The following is a 24,164-nucleotide window of genomic DNA, read 5'->3' as shown; positions in this document are numbered from 1 at the left end:
TGACGTCTTGCATTTATTTGCCTGTCAAGTGACACCGAACATTTATATTTTCCGCCTGGCATGAAGGTACTTTAACGCCGCAGCCTCACGGACGGGGCAAAGTGAGGTCGAAATTAAAAAACAAAATAAAAGAAGTCCCGCTTCCTGATGACAAGTCACCCAGATCAGCCTCTCACGCGCGGCCTTGCCCGAAGCCCCGGCCGCAGCGCCGATCCCACATCGGGGCCGGGGCGCCCGCTTGTCCCCGGGCCGCGAGACCCGCCCTCCCCGGCCTGGCCCGGCCCCCGGAAGGGGCAGGCGCCGCTCGGGCTCGGCGGCGCGGGGACGGGGACGGGGACGGCCCGGCCCCCGCTCCCCCCTACCGCCACCGCCGCCACACCGGCACCGGCACCGCCGCGGGGGTGGGCGCCCGGCCTGCGACAGGTCAGTGCTCGCGCACGCGCAGACCCCCCGGGCCTGCCCCAACACCCCGCCGCCGCTGCCCGCCCGCCCGCCAAAATGGCCTCACTCCGGCCCCCTCCGCGGCCCTTGGCGGCCGTGCTAGACACAGGAAGGTCGGGAGCGGCTGGGAGACTGAGGAGAGACGGAGCCGAGCGGGCAGGACGCTTCGGGCAGGCCCTCCCCACCCCAGTCAGGAGTCTGCAGGGGTCAGATGGGAATCAGGAGGGGAGGCTGAAATGTGCAGTGCTGAATACAGCAGGCCCCTGGGTTTTTAAAACGTGACAGTCATGTGCGTTGGCCTTCCAGACCGAAAGTAATTCGTGTCATTGCATCACGTGAGGAAACCTCCTGGCACAGATCCGGAGGGAGTTGGCACCCTGAGGTCAGACCAGAGGCTGCAGATGGGGGACGCAGGGGGTGTGGGGGGATGCCCGTGAACCCCCCGAGTGTGGCAGTGCGCCCCCTGCGGGAAGGCCTGCAGGCGGTCGCCACTCACCACCCCCAGTGCCAACGCCTCCGGCGGTGTCTGCTGCTGTCAACGGCTCGTCCACGCTACCGGTGGCACCTGCGGGTGGTCGCCGACCCCTGGTCAGCACTTGCGCCCTCCTCACCTGCCGACAGCGCCAGTGACATCTCCTGCTTTGCACTGCTGCGCTCCCACTGCTGCCGGGGGCACACTTTATGCTGCACACGTCTCCGATCGGTAGGCTACAAACTTAGTATGTGATGGAGAAGGTACCAAATACGATGAAAATAACCTGACTCTGCCCCTAAATCAGCTCATCTTTCGGAGTCAGATTTGCTGCACACAGGTGCATGATTTAGTACAGTTAATTCAGGAATTCTGACGGGGTGAGGATTTTATGCTGATATATAGGAAGGGATGTTGTGTGTCAGACTAATAAATTGACTTTTAAAATATTCATGTGTGGAAGTGCTGTTAGAACAATTAAGATGCCAGCTCCATATCGCTCCCCAAGTTTCACTTGACACATACTGATTTATTTTTCTAGCAATAATACGGTGTGCTATAAACAGGTATTTGGTTGTAGGGTTTGTTTGTTTTTAATCGTAAACGTGACTGTCTTACTGAATTCCAGGTTTTCGGTGAGCAGCCTTAAGTAAATTGAGGCCAAAATTCTAGTTAACCTGAAGCTTCCTTCTATAACCTTGGTGAGTGCATTAACATGGGTAGACTAGGTATGCGAAGGTAACAGTTTGTTTGGAGTAAAACCAACAGAGGTTGTGATTTCAAAGTCAGCAGCAACAACTTGTAGAAAAGACCAAGCCTGACTTCCTGCCTTTTGGAAAGAACTTGAATGCCCTTTGACTATACCTTCAAGTTCAGTATTTGCTATGTAAATCCTTGTCATACAAGTCTTGTTATATCTACATTGAATGAAGCAGGGATCCTGTGAAGAGGGGAAATTATTAGACACTGTATGTGTACAGGAAATTAATTTGTGTATCAGAAAATTTACAGATTTTTATCTATTTCCTTTTTTGCCACCCTAGTAACATGTTTAATGCCCCTTTTTGAATCAGTGTATCCTTCTCGTGCTTAAGAGCAGGTATTGTCATAAATGCACACATCCATTTGTACTGGTATTTCAGTAATCTGCTTATCTCTTGCTAATTAAACCCTACCTTATTTGCATCAAATGTATTAGTCTTTGGCAGATATTTCTAAATAGGAAGTGCGGGGGGATGTATGTGGCAGAATACAGGCAACCCCCACTTAGCGCTCTTAATTGGTTCCAGCAAAACTGAGCATTAAACAGAACCGCGCTAAGCAAAACCTATTTCTCTATAGAAATGAATGTAAGTAGAGATTGATTGGTTACTGTCTGCCCTGCCACCGCCTCTCCCCACTCCCCTGCCCGCCTGCTGGCGCTCCAGCCCCATGTACCAGCCAGGGTCTGTGCTCCTACTGCCCTGCTCTGGGCCCCTGCTGATCCTGGCCCTGGGCACTGGCATGGTCCCACACCCCCTCCTCGCTGCTTCTCACTGCTGCTGCCTTTTCCCACCCCGCTCACCTGCCTGCCGGCCTCTCCAGCCCCACTTGCAGTTTGACACTTAAAAAGTATAACTTACAGTTCAAACTGGTTATATAGTCAGGCTTCAATCATAATTAGATCTGACTTAATGTCATAATTAGATCTGTTATTAATTCAGAAGATCTTGTGTAGTGCCTAAACATATGTGGCAATGTGCGAAATACAGACACCATATCTTTTAACAGGGATAGTTGTATGCATGTAACAACCTTTATTGGATATATGGATATTTTTGTTACTTTTCCCTCAACTGTGCAAAAGTATTTTACACCCCCCAAATATTAAATACCTGAACACGTTAATTTTCTGAGTAGAAAATTTAAGCTTTGTATGGAATCATTTTCTGCATCATGTAGAAATCAGTATTCCGTTTTTTACATCCAAGAAATGGGAGTTGTGTTGAAAAGAATAGTTTGTTTTGCAGAACACTTGGTAAGCTTTAGAAACCTGTTCAGCCTTTGCTTAATTGTATTAATTGATTTCAGTGCTAGGACAGCTAGCTTCTTTTTGAAAATTCTTGATTCCCTCTGCCCCAGTATCCCACAAAATCTGGATGCCAGATGAGTTCCAAGTTTGCAGTTAACTGCCAAAGGTTGCGTTTCCTGGCGTGTTATACTAATGTAACGTTCATTACATGCTCTTGCTCTTATCTCATTTTTCCTTTGTAATTGGTTCCTCTCTAATCATTCCGTTCATCTTTTACTGATGTTTAATAGGTTACAAATGGTGTGGGTTTTTATCATGAATCGCATGAGCTCCCAGAGCAGTTCATCCACTCAACGTAGGAGAATGGCTCTTGGGATTGTCATACTTCTCCTTGTTGATGTGATATGGGTTGCCTCGTCAGAGCTTACATCGGTAAGTGTTGCTTTAAATAAAACAAACAAACAAACACATTTATTTTAAGCATAAAAAAGAGGGGGCTCCTGCTGACACTGTAGTACGTTAACACACAGTTTTCCACTATTAGCAACCTGGTGCTCAATCTTTTGGCTATGGGGGCCAGATGAGTGACACAGGGTTGGTTTGCAGGCCAGATTGGGCCTCACACACCAGGATCGGTCCCTTTGCTGTCTCCACTTGGCCCTGCACTCTGGATCAGGCCCTGTGCAGCTTTGGTTGGCACCCAAGTGCTTGGATCAGGCTCTGTCGTCACGTGTTACCTCTGTTGGGCTCTACATATCTGAAGCAGGCTCTGGGGTGCCCCGTGTGCTGATTCATGTTATTCAGCCTGTGAAGCTCTCCATGGATCTTAAACTGTGTCAGTAGAGTGAGTGATGCCACTGCTCCCCTAACTGCCAAATTTTAGGACCCACGGGGGAACCCCATAGGCTGGATGACACAGCGCCAAGGCCAGATATAGCCCATGAGCTGGGGGCTGAGCACCTTAACCTGAAAGTATTCTACTTCCCTTTTTTCTTTCCTTTCACCATAACAAAAGCTGTGTGAACTGAAATCTCCAAACAAGCATAATATAAGGGTTATCATTTTAATTTCAAAATCAAATATTTAATTAAAAAATTTTCAATATCTTGAATCAATAAGTATTTAACTTTCAGTTAGTTGAAGTCAGGAGCTGATTTTGTTGATGGACATATTGGTTAAAAACTGCCAAGTGTTTCCCCATGGACCTAGTAATCTACTTTATATTCTTAAAAATTGGGTTATAGATTGAACCTGTCAATCTGGCTTTACAAAATTTAGGGACATAAGTCTAGAAGAATCCTCAGTTATTGAATAAATTCTATGCTACTGCAGGCAATTGTACTACTATTTAATCCAGTTCATACATTTATTACACTTTCTTTTAAAATTAGTTAGTTCCCGCTAACCTTACTGGAGGTTTGTTCCAGGGACTTTCGAGTAGCCTAGTACCAAAACTCTGGCCATATTGTTCTTATAATGAAGAAACAACAGTGTTGATGTTGAAGGCAAAAACACTAAGTTTGTTACTTATGTTCTTCAACAATACCCAGGTGTTGGATTGAGACAAGTTGGGTTCAAATCAAGCATGTTCTTCTAAACTCCCTTGAAATGTAACTTCTACCAACTTTGGAATTTTCCATATTAAAGCGCTAGCTGTAAATATGCTGCAGTTCACTTTAAGTACCCCATTTGTGTGTGTATGAACTATGTGTTAGGGTGGTTGGTTGTAGCCATGTTGGTCTAAGGACATGGGCAGACAAGGTTCTTTGGGTAACTGTGATATCTTTTATAAGATCAAATCAATAGTTCCACCCAGGAGAGAACACAAAGCAACAACATACTCTCCCTGTGCCTGAAGAAGGGTGTTTGTACCCAAAAGCTTGCAAAGAACAATTTTTCCACTTTTTTTTTTAGTTGGTCTAATAAAAGATGTCACATTTACCTAAAGAACCTTGTCTGCCTGTGAAGTATATGGTACTTTCTGACACTGAACCTGTATTTTATGAGAAAGAAGGCTTGCTTTCTTGGGATTTTTTTTTAATATTATTATCTTTAGTGGCCTGTCCTTTTTATCTACATCTGTAAGTGATCCTTTATTGGAAAACCTTCTTTAATTCAAATCACATTTCAGGAATGGTCTGATTCTAAAATGCGTAAGTATATTGACTACTTAAAGTGAATTTAGCTTGCCTCTTGAGGCATTTTATCAATAGCTTCTCTCTAGTGATGTTATACTTACGATGCTTTGGTTAGTTCTAGAAAGGAACTGCTGGGCTAAAATGAACCATTTGTCAGTTTGATCACACATTCATATAGTCTTGCACCTCTTTTTTTCAAGTACACCTATAGAGTTGGTTTGAACCATGCTATTTTAAATGCACCGATTAGTCATCTGACTTCTCACCCAATTACTAATTATGAATGCTATAATTATCTTCCTTTCACAGTATGTTTTTGCGACCTACAACAAACCTTTTTTCAGTACCTTTGCAAAAACATCCATGTTTGTTCTATACCTCTTGGGATTTATTGTTTGGAAACCATGGAGGCAACAGTGCACACGTGGATTTCGTGGAAGGCACACAGCTTTTGTAAGTCTTCAATAACTTCATAAATAACTTGTGACGTACAAACATGCAGAATAGTTCAAAAATCAAATTGGGCAGAAAAGGATTTGAATAGCCTAAGCTGAACTCCAGAGGCAGACAAGCAACTTTTCCTTTAGAATAATATTACAACCAAAGTTGCGGAATATAGAGTGGTAATTGTAATAGTAAGTTGAATTAAAATCAGAAGATTCACTATAGAGTCAAGATGCACCTGGAATTGGTACTTTCATATTGTGGCTTAGCATTTTGTTATATCCTATTTCTTTAGAAGAATTCTAATTGGTTTGATTGCAGGCTTAATATGACATTCATGCTGATCAGACTTGTTTTTTGAGATCATGCTCAGGAAAATGTGTAGAATGGTTCTCCTCCCCCCCACCCCTTATCTCCCATAAAGTATATGCATAGCAGTTTCTGTTAAATTGCTCTTATAGACAGGGATCATATTCCTCCTACCATAGGCATATTTTATATTTGCATTTGATGATGGGCATTATCTTAAGGACCTAACTACTCTAAACTTTCATGAGACTTTGAACGTAAACCATATTGCACAGGTATAAAAAAAGACAAGCAGCATGGTTCTGGTAACTAGGACAGTAGATCTGATACCAGTTCTAGGCAAGATAATAGAAATGTTGATCATTAAAAAAAATCAAAGCATTAAAGTGATCCTTTTAAAGAATGAAATCAGTTTTATTTAGAGAAGCTGACAGTTGGATTGATAAGAGTAGACTTCTCTGCACAGCAGCAGTACAGCACACAGTAAATGGTCTAAGGAACTGGCTATCTGACAGATGTTATACCAATTGTCAGTAGGAAATACTCATTGAAACTGGACTTCATAGTCCTCGTGTGCATTTTTACACGCCTTCTGGAGTGGGAGGACGTTTTAATTGGAATGGCCCTTGGGAGCCGCTTTAACTAAAACCTCTGTAGCAGTCCGCATTTTCAAAATGGCAGCGGGAGCACTTTCAGTGAAGCTCATTTGACGAGTGTTAAAGTGCCCCCACCGCCATGTTGAAATGCAAGGGCACTGAATACATGAGATGCTGCAGTACACTGGAGCTTTCCATTGGACTGCTCCAGCAGACTCAATTAATCTGCTGCAATTAATCGAGTCTGCTCTGATGTGCTCCAACTGGAATGTGTCGGAGCCTACATACAGGTGCCATATGTGATTGGGCCTAGTCCTGTGCTGAAAATTGTGCGAATGGATTGAGGCCCATTGAGTTCTGTATGAGTGCAAGAGAACGCTGGCAGAGCTTTTAGTACTCCTGTTCACCATAATGTGGCTTGGTTAAACTGCGTATTAAGCACCTTTTTATACAAAATGTTTGCATTCATTAGTGTCATTTGACAGTGGCTTGATAGAGTTTTAAATGTACCATTTCTAATTAGTTTGCAGATGCTGAAAGTTATTTTGCTGCTTGTGCAACAGACAACACTGTAAAGAGTTCTTTGGTAAGTTTCTTAATTTTAAACTGCCCTGTTTTTGTACGATAATGATATACCATGTCAGTCATTTCCCTCCCAGTTCACACATTTGAATTAGATTTGAAAGCATTCTGTAAATAGGATTAGTTTAACCTCTTTTAACCAAAATGATTAAAAAGCATTTAGCCAAAATGGCAGTAATATGTGAAAAACAAGGCATAATGCTACTTACTTTGAGAGAGATGTGGGATCTCTTGCTCAGATAAACATTGAAATTGAATTTACGCTGGACTAGGTAATATATCTCTGCATGTCCTAAAAGGGGGATATTCCCAGATCCATTTCCATACTTGGCAAAGCAAAATGTAGATCTAACTATCTTTCAATCCAAGGCCGCACAATATAACACAGTCCTTCATTTACTAGAATATATTAGGATACTATGGTCCCTTCCTACAGCTTGAAAGGGACAGGGAGTGCCTTTGCCTCTGGTGGAAAAAAAAAATCTGTTTAAAGGGATCAAATCCAGTGGGCATTCCAGGGAAAGCTAGTGCTTATTTGTGACACTGATCTGATTGAGTCACTACCCCACTTAATCATGCTTGGTCTGGATGCCCAAAATCAGGTTCATAAAGAATATAGAAATTTCTGCAAAAGATTCACCCCGCATTAAGGGATTGAGAAGAAGTAACTGGTTGTTGAAAAGTTGAATATCTCCTAGTGGAAGGTGTGGGTTGGGATCCCATTTTTGCCCTGCATTTCTTTCCTGCCCATCCAGCCATATCAAAAGAGTTCACAATCTCTGTTAGAAAACTGGGGTATTTTACTTAAATTATACAGATGTACAGTAGGGGCCAGTTGACACTGGCAGTGGAGCACACTGTTCATTTTCAAGCTGATAGATGTCACACAAAGTGAGTGCACAGTAGTGCTTCCCAGGCAATGGTGGAGTTAACAGGATTCTTATTTTTTGCACTCCCTCCCAGACTATTAAGTACATTATATATTAAATTAACGAAAATTAATTAGGAATGCTTAATAGTTCTGTATTAACACTTCTGTTTTTAAACAGCTTAATCTGTTGAGTGTGTCAATACATACTTTCTGTGGTGCCTTGTCCATAGTGTATTGACATCAGGCTTTGGGACAGCGGCTTGCCAACATTTTTATTTTTAAGCATCTCCAGGACTTGCATGAAACTTACTCTGTTTGAGTGAAGCTAATGTATTTGATAGGGTTCACATATATTTTTTAAATGTTGAATTTTAAAAATAGTTTAAAATCTATATTTTAATCTGTCCAGATGTGACAAATGCATTAAAATGAAATTTCCTGATTAGTGAAAGAGTTGATGCTGCTGTCTAAATACCCTGCCTCTGTTGCTGTTTCACCCACATTGTTTACATCAGTGTCTTCATTTAATTCTCTGATATACTACATTAAAAAGAACAGTTACATTGTAAGCAATAATATTAACTGCATATGCTGCTTGTCCTGCTGCATTTCAGAGTGAACCTTTATATGTTCCTGTAAAGTTTCACGATTTGCCAAGTGAAAAAAGTGGCAGTACTAATAGTGATACTGAAAAAAGTGAGTAAAGACTTTGGAATTTTCAAATGCAAGCTCTTTGGTGCATGGACTGCCTTCCTTTATGTCTGTATACTGCAATCATAGTTGCAGGTCTAGCTGCATTTCATTTGCCTTCCTCATATCTCTGATTGTACCCACACAGGTTTCAGGCTTCCTTATGCTATTACCTCTCCTGGGATTGAATTTTTCAATTCTCCCAACCTTAAATTCAGCCCTGGCCTGCAGTGCTTTGTATATCAAACATGGTAACCCAGCAAGACCAACTGTGGTACTCGTGGTTCATTCTTTTGGCTGTCCGTGACCAAGCAACCTTTAGAAAAAAAAATTGTCCATCTTACAGCAGTAGCAAAGCATTTGAAGAAAAGAGAATTTTAAATCCACATGTGCTCGTATTACCTGAGCTCTGCCCTCTTGCAATGATAGGGCTGGCATGCTTAGTAACTGTAGACACCCTAGCAGGTCCTGGACTCTAACCCTTGATCAGGTTCCCAAGAAGAGTCACTTTTTTTATCCAGCCACAGTTCTTTGAATAAAGGCTTTCTTCTCAAAGCTCTCCAGGTAGGCTCTGCAAGTATCTTGTGAAACCCCATAGCAGACACTTGAGGTTTTTTGTCTTAAGCACTTCCTCCCTTCCCGCTTGATTAACATAGTCTCAAATTAAATTAAAAACAGATAGGGCAAACATTCCAATACCCTAGTCTTCAAACACTGTTTTATTAGAGTGTACTTCCCTATCTGTTATCTCTACTATATTTTAGTTACCATAACATAAACCAATAATGATGGATAGATATGCATACTGCTATGCTAGTAATGAATGCTGTAGAAAATATTCAGGTTGAATTATAGTTGGTATTCTTAGAAAATAATGACATTTCAATAAGATCAGAAGGACTCCAGAAGTTAGAATGCTAAAGTTACCTGTGTGAATGCAACCATTAGATCCTTGGCTATATTCTTCTTACAAACCTAGAAGTATTTGCCAGACTCCAGCTGACATTCTTTGAGGGTGGGGGGTGTCTGTTAGGCATTTCTCCCCTCAACAATGTACTGTTACTATTCTGTTCTTGTAGTTTAATGCACATGAGTCATTTTAGAATGAAAGACTCCAAAAAGGTGACTGAACAATGCAAGATAATCCCGTGTGCTTAAAGGATCGATGTTTTATTTTCTTTCAAATGTTTCATCTCCAGCTCTCCTTTTCTAAGTAGCAAAAACATGGGTGAACATGTGCCATTGAATGCCTGACAGAAACGTTCATTGATTTTAGATGGACTATGATTTTGCTGGAACTAAAATATAAATATCACCTTGTTTCTGAACCAACTCTGGCTGTTCATAAAAGTAGAGATTAAATTATGGAAGCCTTTAAAATCTGATTACAAGGGTATAGCAAAATTGTAAGAGCAAAAACATCACTGTAATTTTCTTATATATGAAAATTGTGTGCAAGCTGTGATTTCTTTAAAGCAAAAATCCAAGAACATGTGCTACTCTGCATTTTTTAAATGCAGTGTATATATAAGATGAAGTGGGGGGGGGAAATAAGATAATAAAGTTAATTTAAGTTTCCAAGGAGTTAGCCTGAATGCATAGCAGTAATGATTTAAAACGATGATGGTGTCTTGGCTCATTAGCAGGGTGGGTACATAGTAACACGATAGAGATTCTATAAATAAAAATTTAAATAAATATTTTGGATGTTAGAAGTATTTGGTTGTCATTTGTGAAGCATTATAATCAATGGGATAAAAAGAAAATTACACTTTTTTTTCCCTGTTGTGCTTGAGTGAAAAGTTTAATGATCATGTACCACTTTTTTTTTTTTTCCTTTTAAGCTCCCAAAAAGCCTCGTGTAAGGTTCAGTAATATTATGGAGATTCGACAACTCCCATCGAGCCATGCATTGGAAGCAAAGTTGTCTCGCATGTCCTATCCAACTGTAAAGGAGCAGGAATCAATATTAAAAACTGTAGGGAAACTCACTACAACTCAAGTAGCAAAAATCAGCTTTTTCTTTTGCTTTGTGGTATGTGCTTTTTCTTTCAAGAAATTAAGCAGTCACGCACACATAGTAATGGAAATGAGATGCCTCTTTTTATCAGTAGTTCATCTGTATTTTGCTTCATGAATATGCTAAATGCAATACAGCTTTCAATCTGGCATTTAAAATGCAATGCTAAAATGTAAAGTGGATTTTCAAGCTTGTGGTTAATTGGAACATAAGTTCTGCTGCTGGCAGGTCACACCCCTTATTACCCAACATGGGTGTGGTAAGTTATTCAAACAGCCTACCCTGGCAGAAGTCCAGGGTTATTGAAACAATAGTTGCTGTTCCTTCATATTGTTGCAGAATGGGGTCAGGCCCTGGCTGTGTACCTACCCACAGCTCTGTGGATGCAGCCATGGAGAAGCAACTCTCTTTCTATTTTGGGGGATGAGGAAGAAGAACTTGTAACTAGCTGATGTCCTGCTTGCTTTTTGTGGTACTCCTGAAAGCTGCCACCCTGTCTGTCTAATACTGTGGTATTATATCTGGCCTTGCAATGATGTGAAGAGGTCTACTGGGGGGAACAGAGACTGCTCTTCAACTCTACCCCATTAGAAGGGGGTGAGCTGCAAGATTTACTTAATTTCATCCGCAGTTTAGTCATCTTCACGTGGTTTTGTTCTTTTCAGTGACATGGGAATAGAGGTAGTAATGACAAATTTATTAAAAAACAACATTAAGTGGAAGGGAGGAGAGTAATGCTGCTTCTAATGGCAGCTTATCACTGCCACTTCAGAGATTGTATCTAAAGTGCCCCTAATAATAGAACCCATGCAACTCTTTGGCCAACAGGAGGTGATTCACAAATAGAACAACATGAATGTTACTTTAATAAGGAAGTGATCTGGTAACTGAAGCTTCATGGGATGCATGGATAATACTGAGCATGTCTCCAACATTAGGTGGAAAAACAGCTGTTTAATGTTTAGCACAGGTACTATAACCACTCCCCCCCCCACACACACACAGACGCATGCAATTTAAAAATACTCCTCAATTTTTTTATGCATATACTTCCAAATTATATAGAATAGGAGCTATTTTTTCATTTTCTGTAGAAGCATATACTGGTCATGTCCTGCACAGAAACCAAAAAACAGTTTCTTGTAAAAGGAACACAGCATATGCTGCTTTCTTGTTCAGTATTTAACAAGATAGTCCTCTTGAAAATGTCACCAACAACATCCCTGGGGATTCAAGAGATAATAAAATTCTTGCTGCTTTGCATTTACAAAGAATCTTATCTCGCAGGTATTTTATGACTATTAATGCATGTATCTGATGTAAGTACAGTAATATCACTGTTTTAGAAATGGAAATACTTTACCAAATATCTGCCATACTTCTGGTGCATTAATCAGTTTAAATTAGATGAATCTATAATCTCTGTAGACTTCTGGAAATAGTAGATTTTTCTCCATTTAGCTATTTAAAAATGACTTATGAACATAGTTTCCTTGATTGAGGCTGACTTGCCATTTTTCATAAAAGCATATTTAAGAATTTAAGTCCACAGTACATTATGTGGCAGACTCAGTTGAAACTGTTTTTGATTATCTGTTTTTATTTTTGCTTTAGCTACTTAATGCATCTACTTCCTGATAGAAGTTAGAAGGGTTGTTTAGGTAGAAGGGCTTAGTTGAAAGTCCTGTTCTGTTTTGATTTTATTTCAGTGTAAATGTTTTGTTTTCTAAATATAGGAAAATCAAGGCATGAATAAATGCACAAGGAAAACAGATTTTTAATGCAGCTTGCTGCTGTCCTTGTATTCATTAAACTATTTTTCTTTTTCTGCAGTGGTTCTTGGCAAATTTCTGTTATCAAGAAGCTCTCTCAGACGCACAAGTAGCCATAGTCAATATCTTATCTTCGACCTCTGGTAAGCTATTTAAAATGGGAAATGTGCATTGTAAGGCCTACTGAAATGCATGTTTATAAGTTAAAGCACTTTTCCTTATGTCAGCACTACATTTCATTGACATATTGTGCCTCCTTTTAGAAGTGTAAAGCTTAAAATAACCAAATGCAGTGGCCTGGAAGTGTTTGCTGTATTATCAGAATTATTTCATTATCCTCGTTATGTCTTCCTGCTTTGTTCCACGTGGTTTTTTATCTGCCTAGAATTTCACAAGTACATTACATTTGTATAGGCAAGACTTTCTTGACTGTAACAGTTCAGAGGAAAGTTGATGCTCTTTTTTTTTTTTCAAGTGGCTACAACTCACTGTAAAAATCTGCTCACAGATTATTTTTTTAAAAACAAATTGCTTTCTCCATGTAGATTGTCCTAGTTATTTAGAGCACACAGCCATGCGAGAAAGCTATGTATCTCATGTTCCAAGCTAGCTTGTGGTTTTTTAAGTATTGATAAATTGTTAAAAATTTCAAGCTAGTGTAATCATAAAAAACCCTGAACAGTATTCTCTTGTACACTGAATGCATGTGTGTGTCATTCAAGGACTTGGTAGATAATATAAGTGATATTAAATACCACAGGATGATGGAAAAAGGGTGGAAGTTACAGTAATTTCAATGGTGAATGTTCCTAAACTGGCTTCCAGAGGCATTAAATACATAATCTTAATAGTTTTGTGCATTTTACAGTTGTAGATCTCTCAAGGAAAAATCTTGTTTTTTGTACAAATGAGGACAAGTGAAGGGACCAGGGTATGTGCATGTTTAAGTTTGCTGCATAAAAAGGTGTTCTTTCAAATGGAAATTTGCATTTGATATAGAGTACTGAGAGCTAAAACACCACAGTTTTAGCTCCTACTTAGTGGTGTGAAAGCATACACATGGGTAGTTACTTTGGAGCAGTACATTAAGTTCTGGCCCCCTCTTTAGCTTGCTGTGATTTATTTATTCCCTTTGCAATTTGAATAAAGTGCTTCAGGTCTTACAGAGTAGACTCTTCTGCTATCTTACTGAAAAGTGAGATAACAGGTCCCACGCGCCAATATTTCTAGGATCTTACTCTGCTTCCATTGTAGTACATTTTAATTTTAAAAACGCATGAGGTATATTTTTCATCTAACGTGGCAACCATCCATCCTCCTGGATCGTGTTGTATGCATAAAGGCCACCCAGACTTTCGATGGATATGCCTGGGCAGGAATTTTTGGAGGAGTGGAGGCTACCCAGACCTTCCATCCTCCCTTTAGGCCACTGAGATAGAATCCAAAGACCTGACCAAGTCCAGATGTTTGGTGCAGCCATGGCTGTAGTTGCGTAAGTGTCTAGGAATTAAACCTAGGTCTCCTTTGTGGTAGACAAGGATTCAATCACTGAACTACAGGGGACACCTCATATAATGTAAGAACATAAGAAATGCCATACTGGGTCAGATCAGTGGTTCTTCTAGCCCAGTGTCTTGTCACTGATGGTGGCAGGAGTGAATGTTTTAGAGGGAGAGCACTGAACCAGGTATATCTAGAGTGTTCCATCCCCTATTCATTACTGGCTTCTGTCTCTAGCGCCAACCCCTTGTATCTCTTTTTGTCCTTGACAGGTTTTCTAAAATGGTTTTCTTTAAATCCATGTTCAGTGAAATGTCTAATTTTGCTTGGCATGATAGATGTGAATTGTCCCACATCTCAGTTTTGAATATGATGTTAAACTATAAATATCAGATAATCCATCATTTTGAGGCATGCGGTAGTTACTACTATTTAAAAGGATGTTCAGTGATGCACGGTTTTAATTTGGACTGATTTCTAGACTTAACTAAAAATTAAGGTTGCGGTTTAAACATGCAGAACATAAGCTAAATTAAAAGTAGTTTGCTTGTCGAGGGTGTAGATTTTAATCTCAGTTTATACATAATCGATATATCTGAATAACAAAATAAAATTAGCAACAAATTTAGACACTAGCTCCATCACAGAGATCGAGAATGAATTTTTGAAAACTAAACTGAAGTGTTAAACAGACGATTTATAAAATAAAAAGAAACTAAACTGATGGCAGGTCAGTTTATTAAACAGGCTGGTAACCAAGTTTGATCACATTTAACTTCTCTTGCAGGGCTTTTTACCTTAATCTTAGCTGCTGTGTTTCCAAGTAACAGTGGAGATCGGTTCACCCTTTCCAAACTCCTAGCAGTTGTTTTAAGGTAGGAATGTAAACTTCTTAATCTTCCTTTTTCCTTCAACATGCTAATTTCATTTATTCTTTTCTAAGTAAATGGATTTACCTGTACAATTTCAAGAGTAGCAAATACTGGTAAGTTTACAGGGAAATTCAATTGTTAATTTTTTTTTTTTTTAATCTGCTGGTACCAAGGGGCCCTGCTTCTTTAATGTTAAACTTTTTGTATTCTTTTTATGCTAATTGAAATCCCAATAGTTCAGAACTCTCAGAAACGCAAGCAAAGGAGGATTAGGATTAAGAACTGAATTTGTAACCTTACGGTGTTACAAGGCCCCTCTGCAACCAATAGTTTGTTAAATATTTTTGCTTGAAGTTATTCTTAGGTCAAATGCATTAGTATCTATCACCTGGGAGCTGACTCAAGTTTTGTTCGTTTCTGAAAAGTAATGTGAATTCCGAGCTCTTAAATATTTAGGTAGGTTAGTAAATAGTACTCCTTTTGGCTTTACGACTCAAATGTACAAATATCTAGATTGGTATCTTTGTGGATTTTCCACTTCACATTATCATTTTAAATACTTTTAATGCCTAAACAGTTGATATTTCCTTTTCTAGCATTGGTGGTGCAGTACTTGTTAATCTATCTGGGTCTGACAAATCTGCTGGAAGAGGTACACTAGGTATATAAATGTTTTTCTTTTTATACTTAAAGTGAAATTAAGGTAAAGATGTTGTAAATTTGACATGACACAAAGCTATGGGGTGGGAGTGGAAAGGTAACACCTGTTATGTACAGACTTCAGAAGATTGTTTAAACGACTGCCAGAAGGGAGTGATTATGGAGTTTCAAGTTTAATTCATTTTATGTAGTAATAGATTCTATAAACACTTATTTGTAATAGAACATTCTGCAATAGAGTGTTTAAGATTTAACTGAGCGTATTTCTAGAAAATGTGATTCATAATATTATGCCTAATGTGTTTGTTTGATCTTTACAGGTTCCCTTTGGTCTCTTATAGGAGCAATGCTATATGCTGTCTATATAGTTATGATAAAAAGAAAAATAGACAGAGAAGACAAGCTCGATATACCAATGTTCTTTGGTAAGGACAGAAATTGCTGTGTTAATGAAAAACTTTCTCTGAGTCACCAAATGCATTTTTTTTCTGTTTTAGGCTCCAGTCTTATAGTCAGTTAAATGCTGACATAAAGTTAAGCATACCTAAGCATTTTGCATTTGGGAGGACCCACTCCAGTTTTATTTCAGATTTAGGGCCTGATCTTGATATGTGTGAAACAAACAGCAGCAACTTTCCCTGTAGTTAGTGGGAGTCTCGGGCTGCATACACACTTTAAATGATCTGAGAAAATTCTCCCCAGTGGTTTTTCTCCTGATAGAAAAACGTACCTGGAGACACCTAAACAGACACTCAAATGCTGAGCCCTTGAAGACTGGAAAGCTTGCAGTACAGAATGGGTATACAGGTCTGCCCTGTACACTGCTGCCATTCTGTCTCTGGGCAGACTGAGGGAGTCTACAGCAGGCATGGGCAAAATGCATCCCACAGGCCACATGTGGCCCTCCAGGCCATTCTTTCCAGCCTGTGGGGCCCCTAACGATTTAGAAAATTAATATTTATCTGCCCCTGGCTACCTATCATGCAGCCCTCGATAGCTTGCCAAAACTCAGTAAGTGGCCCTTAGCCCAATATAATTGCCTTCCCCTGGTCTACAGAGATGCTGCAATGTGTTCACAGAGTCCCCCTGGCTGTGTACTGTCAGCTCTGCAAGCTCTCTGCTCTTGAGGTGCTCAGCATTTTAATGTCTGTTCAGGTATCTCCAGGTAAGTTTTTTTTTTTTTCTTTTTTTTTTCTTTTTTTTCCTACCACGAGAAAAAACCTGGGAATGTTTCCCAGACTATGTGAACGTGTGTACACAGCCTCAGCTGCATTATAAATTTCATTTATGGACATTGGAGTAATCTGCTGCTGCTAATTTCCTTGATGAATTCTTTATTCAGTAAAAATTGTACTGATGTGTTGAAATCACCTTTGATAGAATATTGGTTGCCTAGTGAGTAGTTCTCTAGCCATTACATTTAGCCAACCCTATTATGTCTGGAGTCCTGATTTGTAGATCTGAAACAACAAATGGTACAATAGAGCCTTGTTAATCTGCAGAGATTTGGTGTCCCATCAGCCTTTCTAAGCAAAGACTTAATAGCAAAGTGGTATTGTAAGTTTTTGTATTAAATATATTTGTGGTAAATGTTCTTGTATCATAAAATTTCCAAACAAAATGGGAATTGATCATGAAATCAGCAAAGTATATTTTATGATAATTATCTTTTTCTGTCAATTCACACAAATCAGTAATTTTTCTCTGAGTCTCTCAGTCTTCTGTGCAAATTAACACAAGAAAAATTATAATAGAGTATCAGTATTCCAGCTGAGAAACAGAACTGCTGTCCCAGTAGAACACAGATTTGTAAACTCATAGTATGGACAGTATCTTGCATATTATTACTTCTTTTATTTGCCATTGTACAACATCCCTGTGGCAACTGCTGTAGTATATCTTTTTTATTAGAAGATTTTTTTTTTAGAAATTACTTTATATTTTTAGTGATCTAAAACTATTTAGTAGATGAAAATAGAGCTGGTGCCAGCTAACTCTTCCAGATGACCGGCCAGTCTTTCAGTGAAAGCTTTTGAGCCAAGGCATGAAAACCACTATAGTAGCTATTAACCTGGAATTAAAGTTCCAACCTGTTTTCTTAAAGAGTTGTCTATGTGCTTCTCTTCTCACAGACAGACACTGAAATCCTGTTTTCTCAGATCCGTTTCTTTTGATGATGACATTTGTGTGTCTGTCTTGTGCATCCCTGCTTCACTTGACCAGGTGGACTCCTGCAGAAGCACTTATTGGCTTGCACTACCTACAGAAATCTATGCAGCTATGTCCTGGTGACATTTTTCTTACTGCTTATGCCTTGTTTCATGACCAGCTATCATACCAGGACCCTGTATTACAGCAGAAAAAAACTCAGGGCAGCCCCTCCAATGGTTTTTTACTACCTGCTGTTGAATCCGTGGAGGGAAAAAAGAGTGGTTGTGATCTTTGGGGATCTTTGGGCTACCCCACAGATCCCTATGTTCTCAGAGATCCTTGTTCCTTATTTAAGTTTTTTCTTCCATGGAGTCAGAATTATTGCTTGGTTCATGGAAAAGCAAACATCTTCAAAGTTGAGGGGACTAGTTAAAAACCAAAAAGCAAGCATAAATCAAATATCTGGCTATATGTATTCCTGGTTGGGTTTTTTTGCATAGAAAACTAGGCAAAGGAATAACTTATTAAAGTAGGTATTTTGCAGCCCTTGAAAGCATTTGCACTGTAAGAATAGCAGAATATGGAGAGGAAGAGGTAATTACAAAATTAAGCCAATAAGAATGAAAATTCAGAATTACTAACATTATCTTTGGTTTTATGCTCAGGTTTCGTAGGTCTGTTTAATCTGCTGCTACTGTGGCCAGGATTTTTCCTACTTCATTATACTGGATTTGAGGCCTTTGAGTTTCCCAATAAACTAGTATGGATGTGCATTGTCATTAATGGCCTTATTGGAACAGTTCTGTCAGAGTTCCTCTGGTTGTGGTATGTACTATTTACTGCATGCAAATTGTACTAGTGCCCATTTAATTGTGATCTGTTGAGATATTAAAATGATTAGGCTTTATTTTTTGCTTTCTAATGATCTACCAAGGCAGTGAGTTAGGGAAAGTCATTCGATGCATTGCACTATGCTGTTTAAGAGAAATGCGCACATAACTTTTAAGGAGAAAATGATGTGGGTTTGTAGAAAGAAGCACTATGAAAAAGAGCTGAGAAGATTAAACACAAACAATATAAAAATGTTATGAGGTGAAAAAACTTAAGCACTTCAGGTAGTGTACTACTACTGTAGAGATTTGTCATACATACTCAAACTTTAAATGAGCAAGTATTCATTTTCTTAATTGTATGAATTTTATATTACAGCAGTTCTTCAAATTCCAATCTCTTGCATCAAGTAGGCAGTGCAAGAATAATACCTAGTGAAGTATTTCATTACCTGAAAAGTTTAAGTAAATTAAAGCTTTGAAAAAACAAGTTCCCTAGAATCCCATTAGTGTGTATTAATCTCCAGGAGGTACCCTGCAAAATAGTAAGTCATTAAACAAAAGTATAATGTATAATACGATGATGCCACTATATAGGTCAGCAGCAGCAGCAGCAAGAATTGAAATGCAGATTTTTTTGGTCTGCTGCACAAAAGCTGTAGCAGACTTGCAAAACCTTAATGTAGACCAGAGGTTTTCAACCTTTTTGGATCAGTGTACCCACAGTGCCCGGATGTGCACTACCTCCTCCCTGCCCCACTCCACAAGTGCTGTGGGTGAGTTTCCCCTGCTCCACATGTCCAGCCAGCTGGGCAGCACCTGCACAGCAGCGCAGGATGGTTCATGGCAGGGCCGTGTCCCTGCCCACCCGTGCATACCCCCTAGAGTCTTCTCAAGTACCCCCAGGGGTATGTGTACCCCCAGTTAACAACCCCTGATGTAGACTATCCACTAGAGCAGTGATTCTCATCCAGGATGCCATGCCACCATAGAGTACCTTGAGGTCCTTTCAAAGGTGCTGTGAAGTGCCACACAATGTTAGCACTGTTAGGTATACAAACACAAGTCACAAGACGAAACCCAGAGATTTCAAATAGAAATCCATACCTGTGGACTTTTGAGTCCTTTGCAGTGGAAAAACTGCTGTATCATCTTTCTGTAAGCAAAAAAAAAAAAGTGAAAACTGAGAGCTGTCATTTTCTGAGGGGTATCTTCAGTGTTTATCCAGGGCTGCCTCAAATCTAAAAATGTTGAGAACCACTGCACCCAAGGGTGACAGGATTACACATGCCGGACTCCAGAGCAGGGTTTTTTGGTGTGCAGGCTTTTTCTTTTCATTTGGTTTCAGTCCAAATTGGACCAAAATTAAATTTGTTTTTGTAACTTCCCACAAAATAGAAATTCCAGCACAAGTATGGTATCTCCAAATGTCATGTGTCACAGGTTCTCCTGCTGCTCAGCTGTTTCACTGTTGCTGTTACAGCTAAGAAGAATATGAGTCTCACTCAGCAGTTGCCTGGAGTCCCAACACCCTGACATTCTGAAATCCTTGGCCCTGAAGTAGCCCTACAAGAGTCCAGGGAGGGTATTAGGAGCAAGCTACAAGGACAGACTCTGTTTCATCAGAAAAATCTCAGCTCTGGAGTACAAATGAATGGTGGAACGTCGTTTCTCTCTGTTTTGGTTACTTTAAAAAAAAAACTAATTAGAGAGATGCTTTGCAGTATTAACACCACCTATACCTCACTATAGTTATGGATGAAATCATTGCTGAAATGCAGAATAGAATTGCTAAATTGGGAGGAGCAGGGAAGAATGATCAAATTACCAATTTAACACTACCTTGATTTTTAGCCCCTTTTAAAAGACAAGGCATTTAAATGTTGACACCTTAACTACTGCATGACTTTAGTGATTTGGTATAAATCCAATCAAGGAAAAGTCTCCTCTTGTTCCCAGTTTTACTCTATAATTTCTCCAACAGTCTTGTTTTGCTGCGTAGACACCCTTTACTACCACACCAGCAGCTTTGCTGCTTCTGTTTTTTAATCTACACTTTCAATTAATTTCTTTCCTTCTTTCACACAACTTTTTTCAGCAGCCAGCAAAACTTTCCTCATCCTTACTTTTGCTTCTTGCTTTTTTTTTTTTAGTCTTACAAATATTATAAATGGCCAGTCAGGTCATCCTTTGTTTTGTGGAAGTCACTCAGGAGGATCCAGTGACTTGAATTGGGAGTTCTTTCATACTTTAATTGAAGAGGCTCATGAATTAAATTGGCTCACGCATGAAATCTTGACTTACAAAGCATTTCTAAATGTTTGTTCAGATATTTGAGTCTAAGAAGTGTTAAGAAATTGAACGTTCTTATTATTGAATAAAATACCTTCCCCTTCAATTAATCCGGTTTCTCACACATTTTGTGTGATGTTACACAGACTTTCCAAGCCATCCATATATTTGCACAGGAAAAAATAGACAAAATTTAAATGAAAAAAAAAATGATATTTTTCAATTGAAGCTCAGTATCCTGTTTTATATTCGGTACTTGGCACGGATTTTTTGGGAACTAAAAAACAGTGTGGCTGGTCTCCTGTTGTTTGACTGTGATAATGAAACCAAAGGGTACAGGGTTTCCATTTCTGCAGATCTCCCTTAAAGCATCCAGATTACAGATTTATGTGATAGTCCAGATGTTTCTGCTGCCATTAGAGACTGAGTGAATAGGTAATTAGTTCAGTGAACAGTATTGACTGAAGTGAGTAAGCAAGCATTTTCAAAGTTATTGAATCGCTGATTCTTTGTGTCAGGCCAGAAGAGTTCTTATGAAGGCATTATCTGTTGTTAAGCTTTATTTTGTGTTTGGGACCATTGATTTGTTGGATCACAGAGTCTAATTTACAGCCTTTTGTGTTGAAAGTGCCTTTAACAATATGAAAATGGTTAAAACTAGACATGTCTGACCCTGCACCCTTTTTTGCACTCAATAACGTGTAGAACTAAAGAATATTTCACATGCTCCGTAATTCTTCAGAGTAAAAGTTCCATGAAAATAGGGAGGTGCATGGTATTGAGTTTGTGGTGGTTTTATTTTTTCCCCTTAAACTACTCAGTAGCTTAATCATTTTTAAATTAAATTTGTTCTGCAAAGGCGTTTTAAAGAAGGAGCCTGGGCTCTTTGGCTATTTATAAAGAGACTGATATATTGTTTATTACTCAGTAAGTTGAATAACCTGCTGAACTTGAGATTCCTTTGTGATTCACACATTTAAGAAGGCTAATGGTTTTGGATATGTCAGTGGTTTTCAACCTTTTTTTGAATGTGGCAGAACCCAATAGAGCAGTGATCTCCGAAGTTTTTTGATTGCGCACCCCTATCAGTAAAAAATTTTTTGAGTATGCACCCCCAATATATGTATATTTATATAAATATAAAGAGAAGTTCTAATATTTTCTTCCCACACCCCAATGGATTGTCTTGTGTACCCCCTGGGATGCGTGCACCCCACTTTGGAGACCACTGCAATAGAGAACCACCATTGTGCTTCCCTGGCTTCTCAGTGGGTCTCAAGTGGGTGATGCTGCCACCAGGTAAAACTGTCCTGCGTGCCTTGGGCACAGTCAGACCAGGAAGGGTCATGGCATGGCTCTCCTGCCTCATTAGCAGGGGTATTGGTTTTCTCTGTTTAAAAAAAAATGCTAATTCTCTGATTAAAAATCCCAAATTGAAATCCACATTTTCCGTGATTGAAATGAAGTGTGTGTGTGTGTGTGTGTGTGTGTGTGTGTGTGTGTGCGCGCGCGCGGGGGGCGGTATCTAGGTACCAGTTGAACACTTTGAACACAATGTTTTATGGAGACATTACAGTTTTTAAAGCAATTTGGAAGCCTACCAGTGCCTCAGTTATTATACTAAAATAAATTCTAAATGCCTGTCTATTCTGGCATTTGATTTTAGGTGATTTTTTTTATCATGGAAAATCAGAGTTCGCCCCGCCCCCTTCACTCACCAGGATGCTGGTTCAGCTGCAGCTGTCTCCCCTGCTGCTTTGTGGTGGTGAGCAGCTCTGAAATGCCGGTGCCCTGCCCCTACCCCTCCCTGCGCACAACTCTGTGTCAGTGCCGCCATGCGTCACCTTGGTGGCCGTGATGGCACAGCACTTCTTCCTGTGCTGGGTCCTGCCTGCTGGGCTGCAGAGGCAACTCCTTTCTGGAGCTGGTCTGGCCTGGCTGCAGCTCAGCACCCCACTATGGGCGCCAAAATCTCAGGGGACACGTGCCCCCCCTGCTTCCCCACACATCACCTGTGACCTCCCTCACCCCATAAACTTACCTGGAGGGAGCAGCAGAAGCTGCTTCCTACCACCCTGCCTGGCTGCCACATGTGTATCCATATGCCCATGGTGCCCCCTGTCCCGTTCCCCACCAGGGAAATGAAACACTACGTCCCACTCCCCCCACCCAAAGCAGCCCCTTACAGGCTGGAGCTTTACCAGCCTGCAAGGGGAGCCTGCTATTTCCCGCATTTTTATCCGGTAAAGGGGAAAATCCACATTTTTCTGTGGTAAAGGGGAAACCAGGATCCCTGCTCATTAGGGTCCTCTGATCATCTTAGGGCAGGCAGGAAAGCTGTCTTGTGCTGCACCCCTTCATGGTCAAACCTTGCACAGCATCTCATGGAAATTGGGGCACGGAACTGTCCTGTCTGCTTTTGTTTCTGGGAGCAGTATTTTTGGGGAAGGAACGGAGGGCATGCTGGACCAAGAAGGGCTGAACGTTGAGCCAGCTCTTGACTGCCTTAAGAGTATCATAAAACTATAATGCAGGAGGAGCGCAGCACGCCACAGCCCTGTGTGTGGGGCACTTTTATCTGGCCAACACAGGGGCACCTGCGTTATGACACCCCTGGGGGAGTCTTATGGCATCCTGGTCAAGAACCACTGCCCTATGGTAAACGAGAGTGTAGAACAGGAAGATTGTATTACCTGTGTGGGGTATTGGTGTGACACTATTACTAGAAAAATGTTGGTGTTGACACTTTAGAAAGGATTCAGAGAATGAGTTGAAGCTCTGCAAAACTATTTTTGAGCAAGACTAAAGAATCATGGTTTATTTGAAGAAGGTGAGCTGATCGTGATCTGGAAGTATCTGTGTGTGGGAGAAAATCTTTGGTAAGTGAATAGCTTTTTAAACTAACACATGAAGGCCAACCAGATGGACACACTCAAAATAGAAATAAAGAACTGTTTTAAAGGATAGTCACTTTCCTTAGGGAAGTGGTTAATTCTTCCTCACCTTAAAATCAGAAATTATATGTCCAGGGTAAATGAAATGGTTAAAGCAAACATTAACCAACAGTTAAGCCTTGATTTAAATTTCTGTTATTCTTTACTGTATTACTTTTGTTGTTCTTCTTTAAATCTTTTAAATAAGATTTCATGTTTCATATTTTTAGGGGCTGCTTTCTTACCTCATCACTGATAGGCACCCTTGCGCTAAGCCTTACAATACCTCTGTCTATAATAGCTGACATGTGCATCCGGAAGGTAATGTACATTTGTTTACTGATACATTTTGAGCTATATTAATATGCCTACACTGTTTTTTTTAATGCAGTGCCAGTGTTTACATTGTTAAACTATGCAGTGGATTGTGTTTTATCTTTATTGTCGCTTAGTAATTGTCAAAGTGCCTTCTCAGTCATCCCTTTCATCTGTATCCTGTATTTCATCTCATCTCAGATTTGTATTTTGTATTGCTTGTTTAATTAATCTGGCTGAGATTACTTTTGATCAAAATGTTAAG

The 24,164-nt window shown here is 40.0% G+C and overlaps 1 protein-coding gene across 4 annotated transcripts in view; it reads left to right on the top strand.

Annotated features, from left to right (window-relative positions):
* Positions 1–284: 284 nt before the first annotated feature.
* The window catches only part of SLC35F5 (solute carrier family 35 member F5), a 46,263-nt gene continuing 22,383 nt past the window's right edge, over positions 285–24,164 (top strand). Inside the window, exons 1-13 of one of the 4 annotated variants that reach the window (XM_090045892.1) lie at positions 285–423; positions 1,542–1,614; positions 3,215–3,356; positions 5,372–5,515; positions 6,935–6,997; positions 8,479–8,560; positions 10,399–10,589; positions 12,408–12,489; positions 14,634–14,721; positions 15,315–15,379; positions 15,699–15,803; positions 18,195–18,354; positions 23,815–23,905. In XM_090045892.1, coding sequence (XP_089902018.1) covers positions 3,222–3,356; positions 5,372–5,515; positions 6,935–6,997; positions 8,479–8,560; positions 10,399–10,589; positions 12,408–12,489; positions 14,634–14,721; positions 15,315–15,379; positions 15,699–15,803; positions 18,195–18,354; positions 23,815–23,905 — 1,206 coding nt within the window. In that variant the 5' untranslated portion in view covers positions 285–423; positions 1,542–1,614; positions 3,215–3,221. Of the gene's footprint in view, positions 424–747; positions 1,145–1,541; positions 1,615–3,214; positions 3,357–5,371; positions 5,516–6,934; positions 6,998–8,478; positions 8,561–10,398; positions 10,590–12,407; positions 12,490–14,633; positions 14,722–15,314; positions 15,380–15,698; positions 15,804–18,194; positions 18,355–23,814; positions 23,906–24,164 lie in introns of those variants that run through there. The other 3 variants (XM_090045896.1, XM_090045894.1, XM_090045895.1) reach the window with 3 other exon arrangements.

This window comes from Crocodylus siamensis, chromosome 4 (assembly GCF_052110815.1).
Source record: "Crocodylus siamensis isolate JL-2025a chromosome 4, ASM5211081v1, whole genome shotgun sequence".
Lineage (NCBI taxonomy): Eukaryota > Metazoa > Chordata > Crocodylia > Crocodylidae > Crocodylus > Crocodylus siamensis.
The sequence above is the reverse complement of the archived record's forward strand: the minus strand, read 5'-3'. Positions and strand labels throughout refer to the sequence as shown.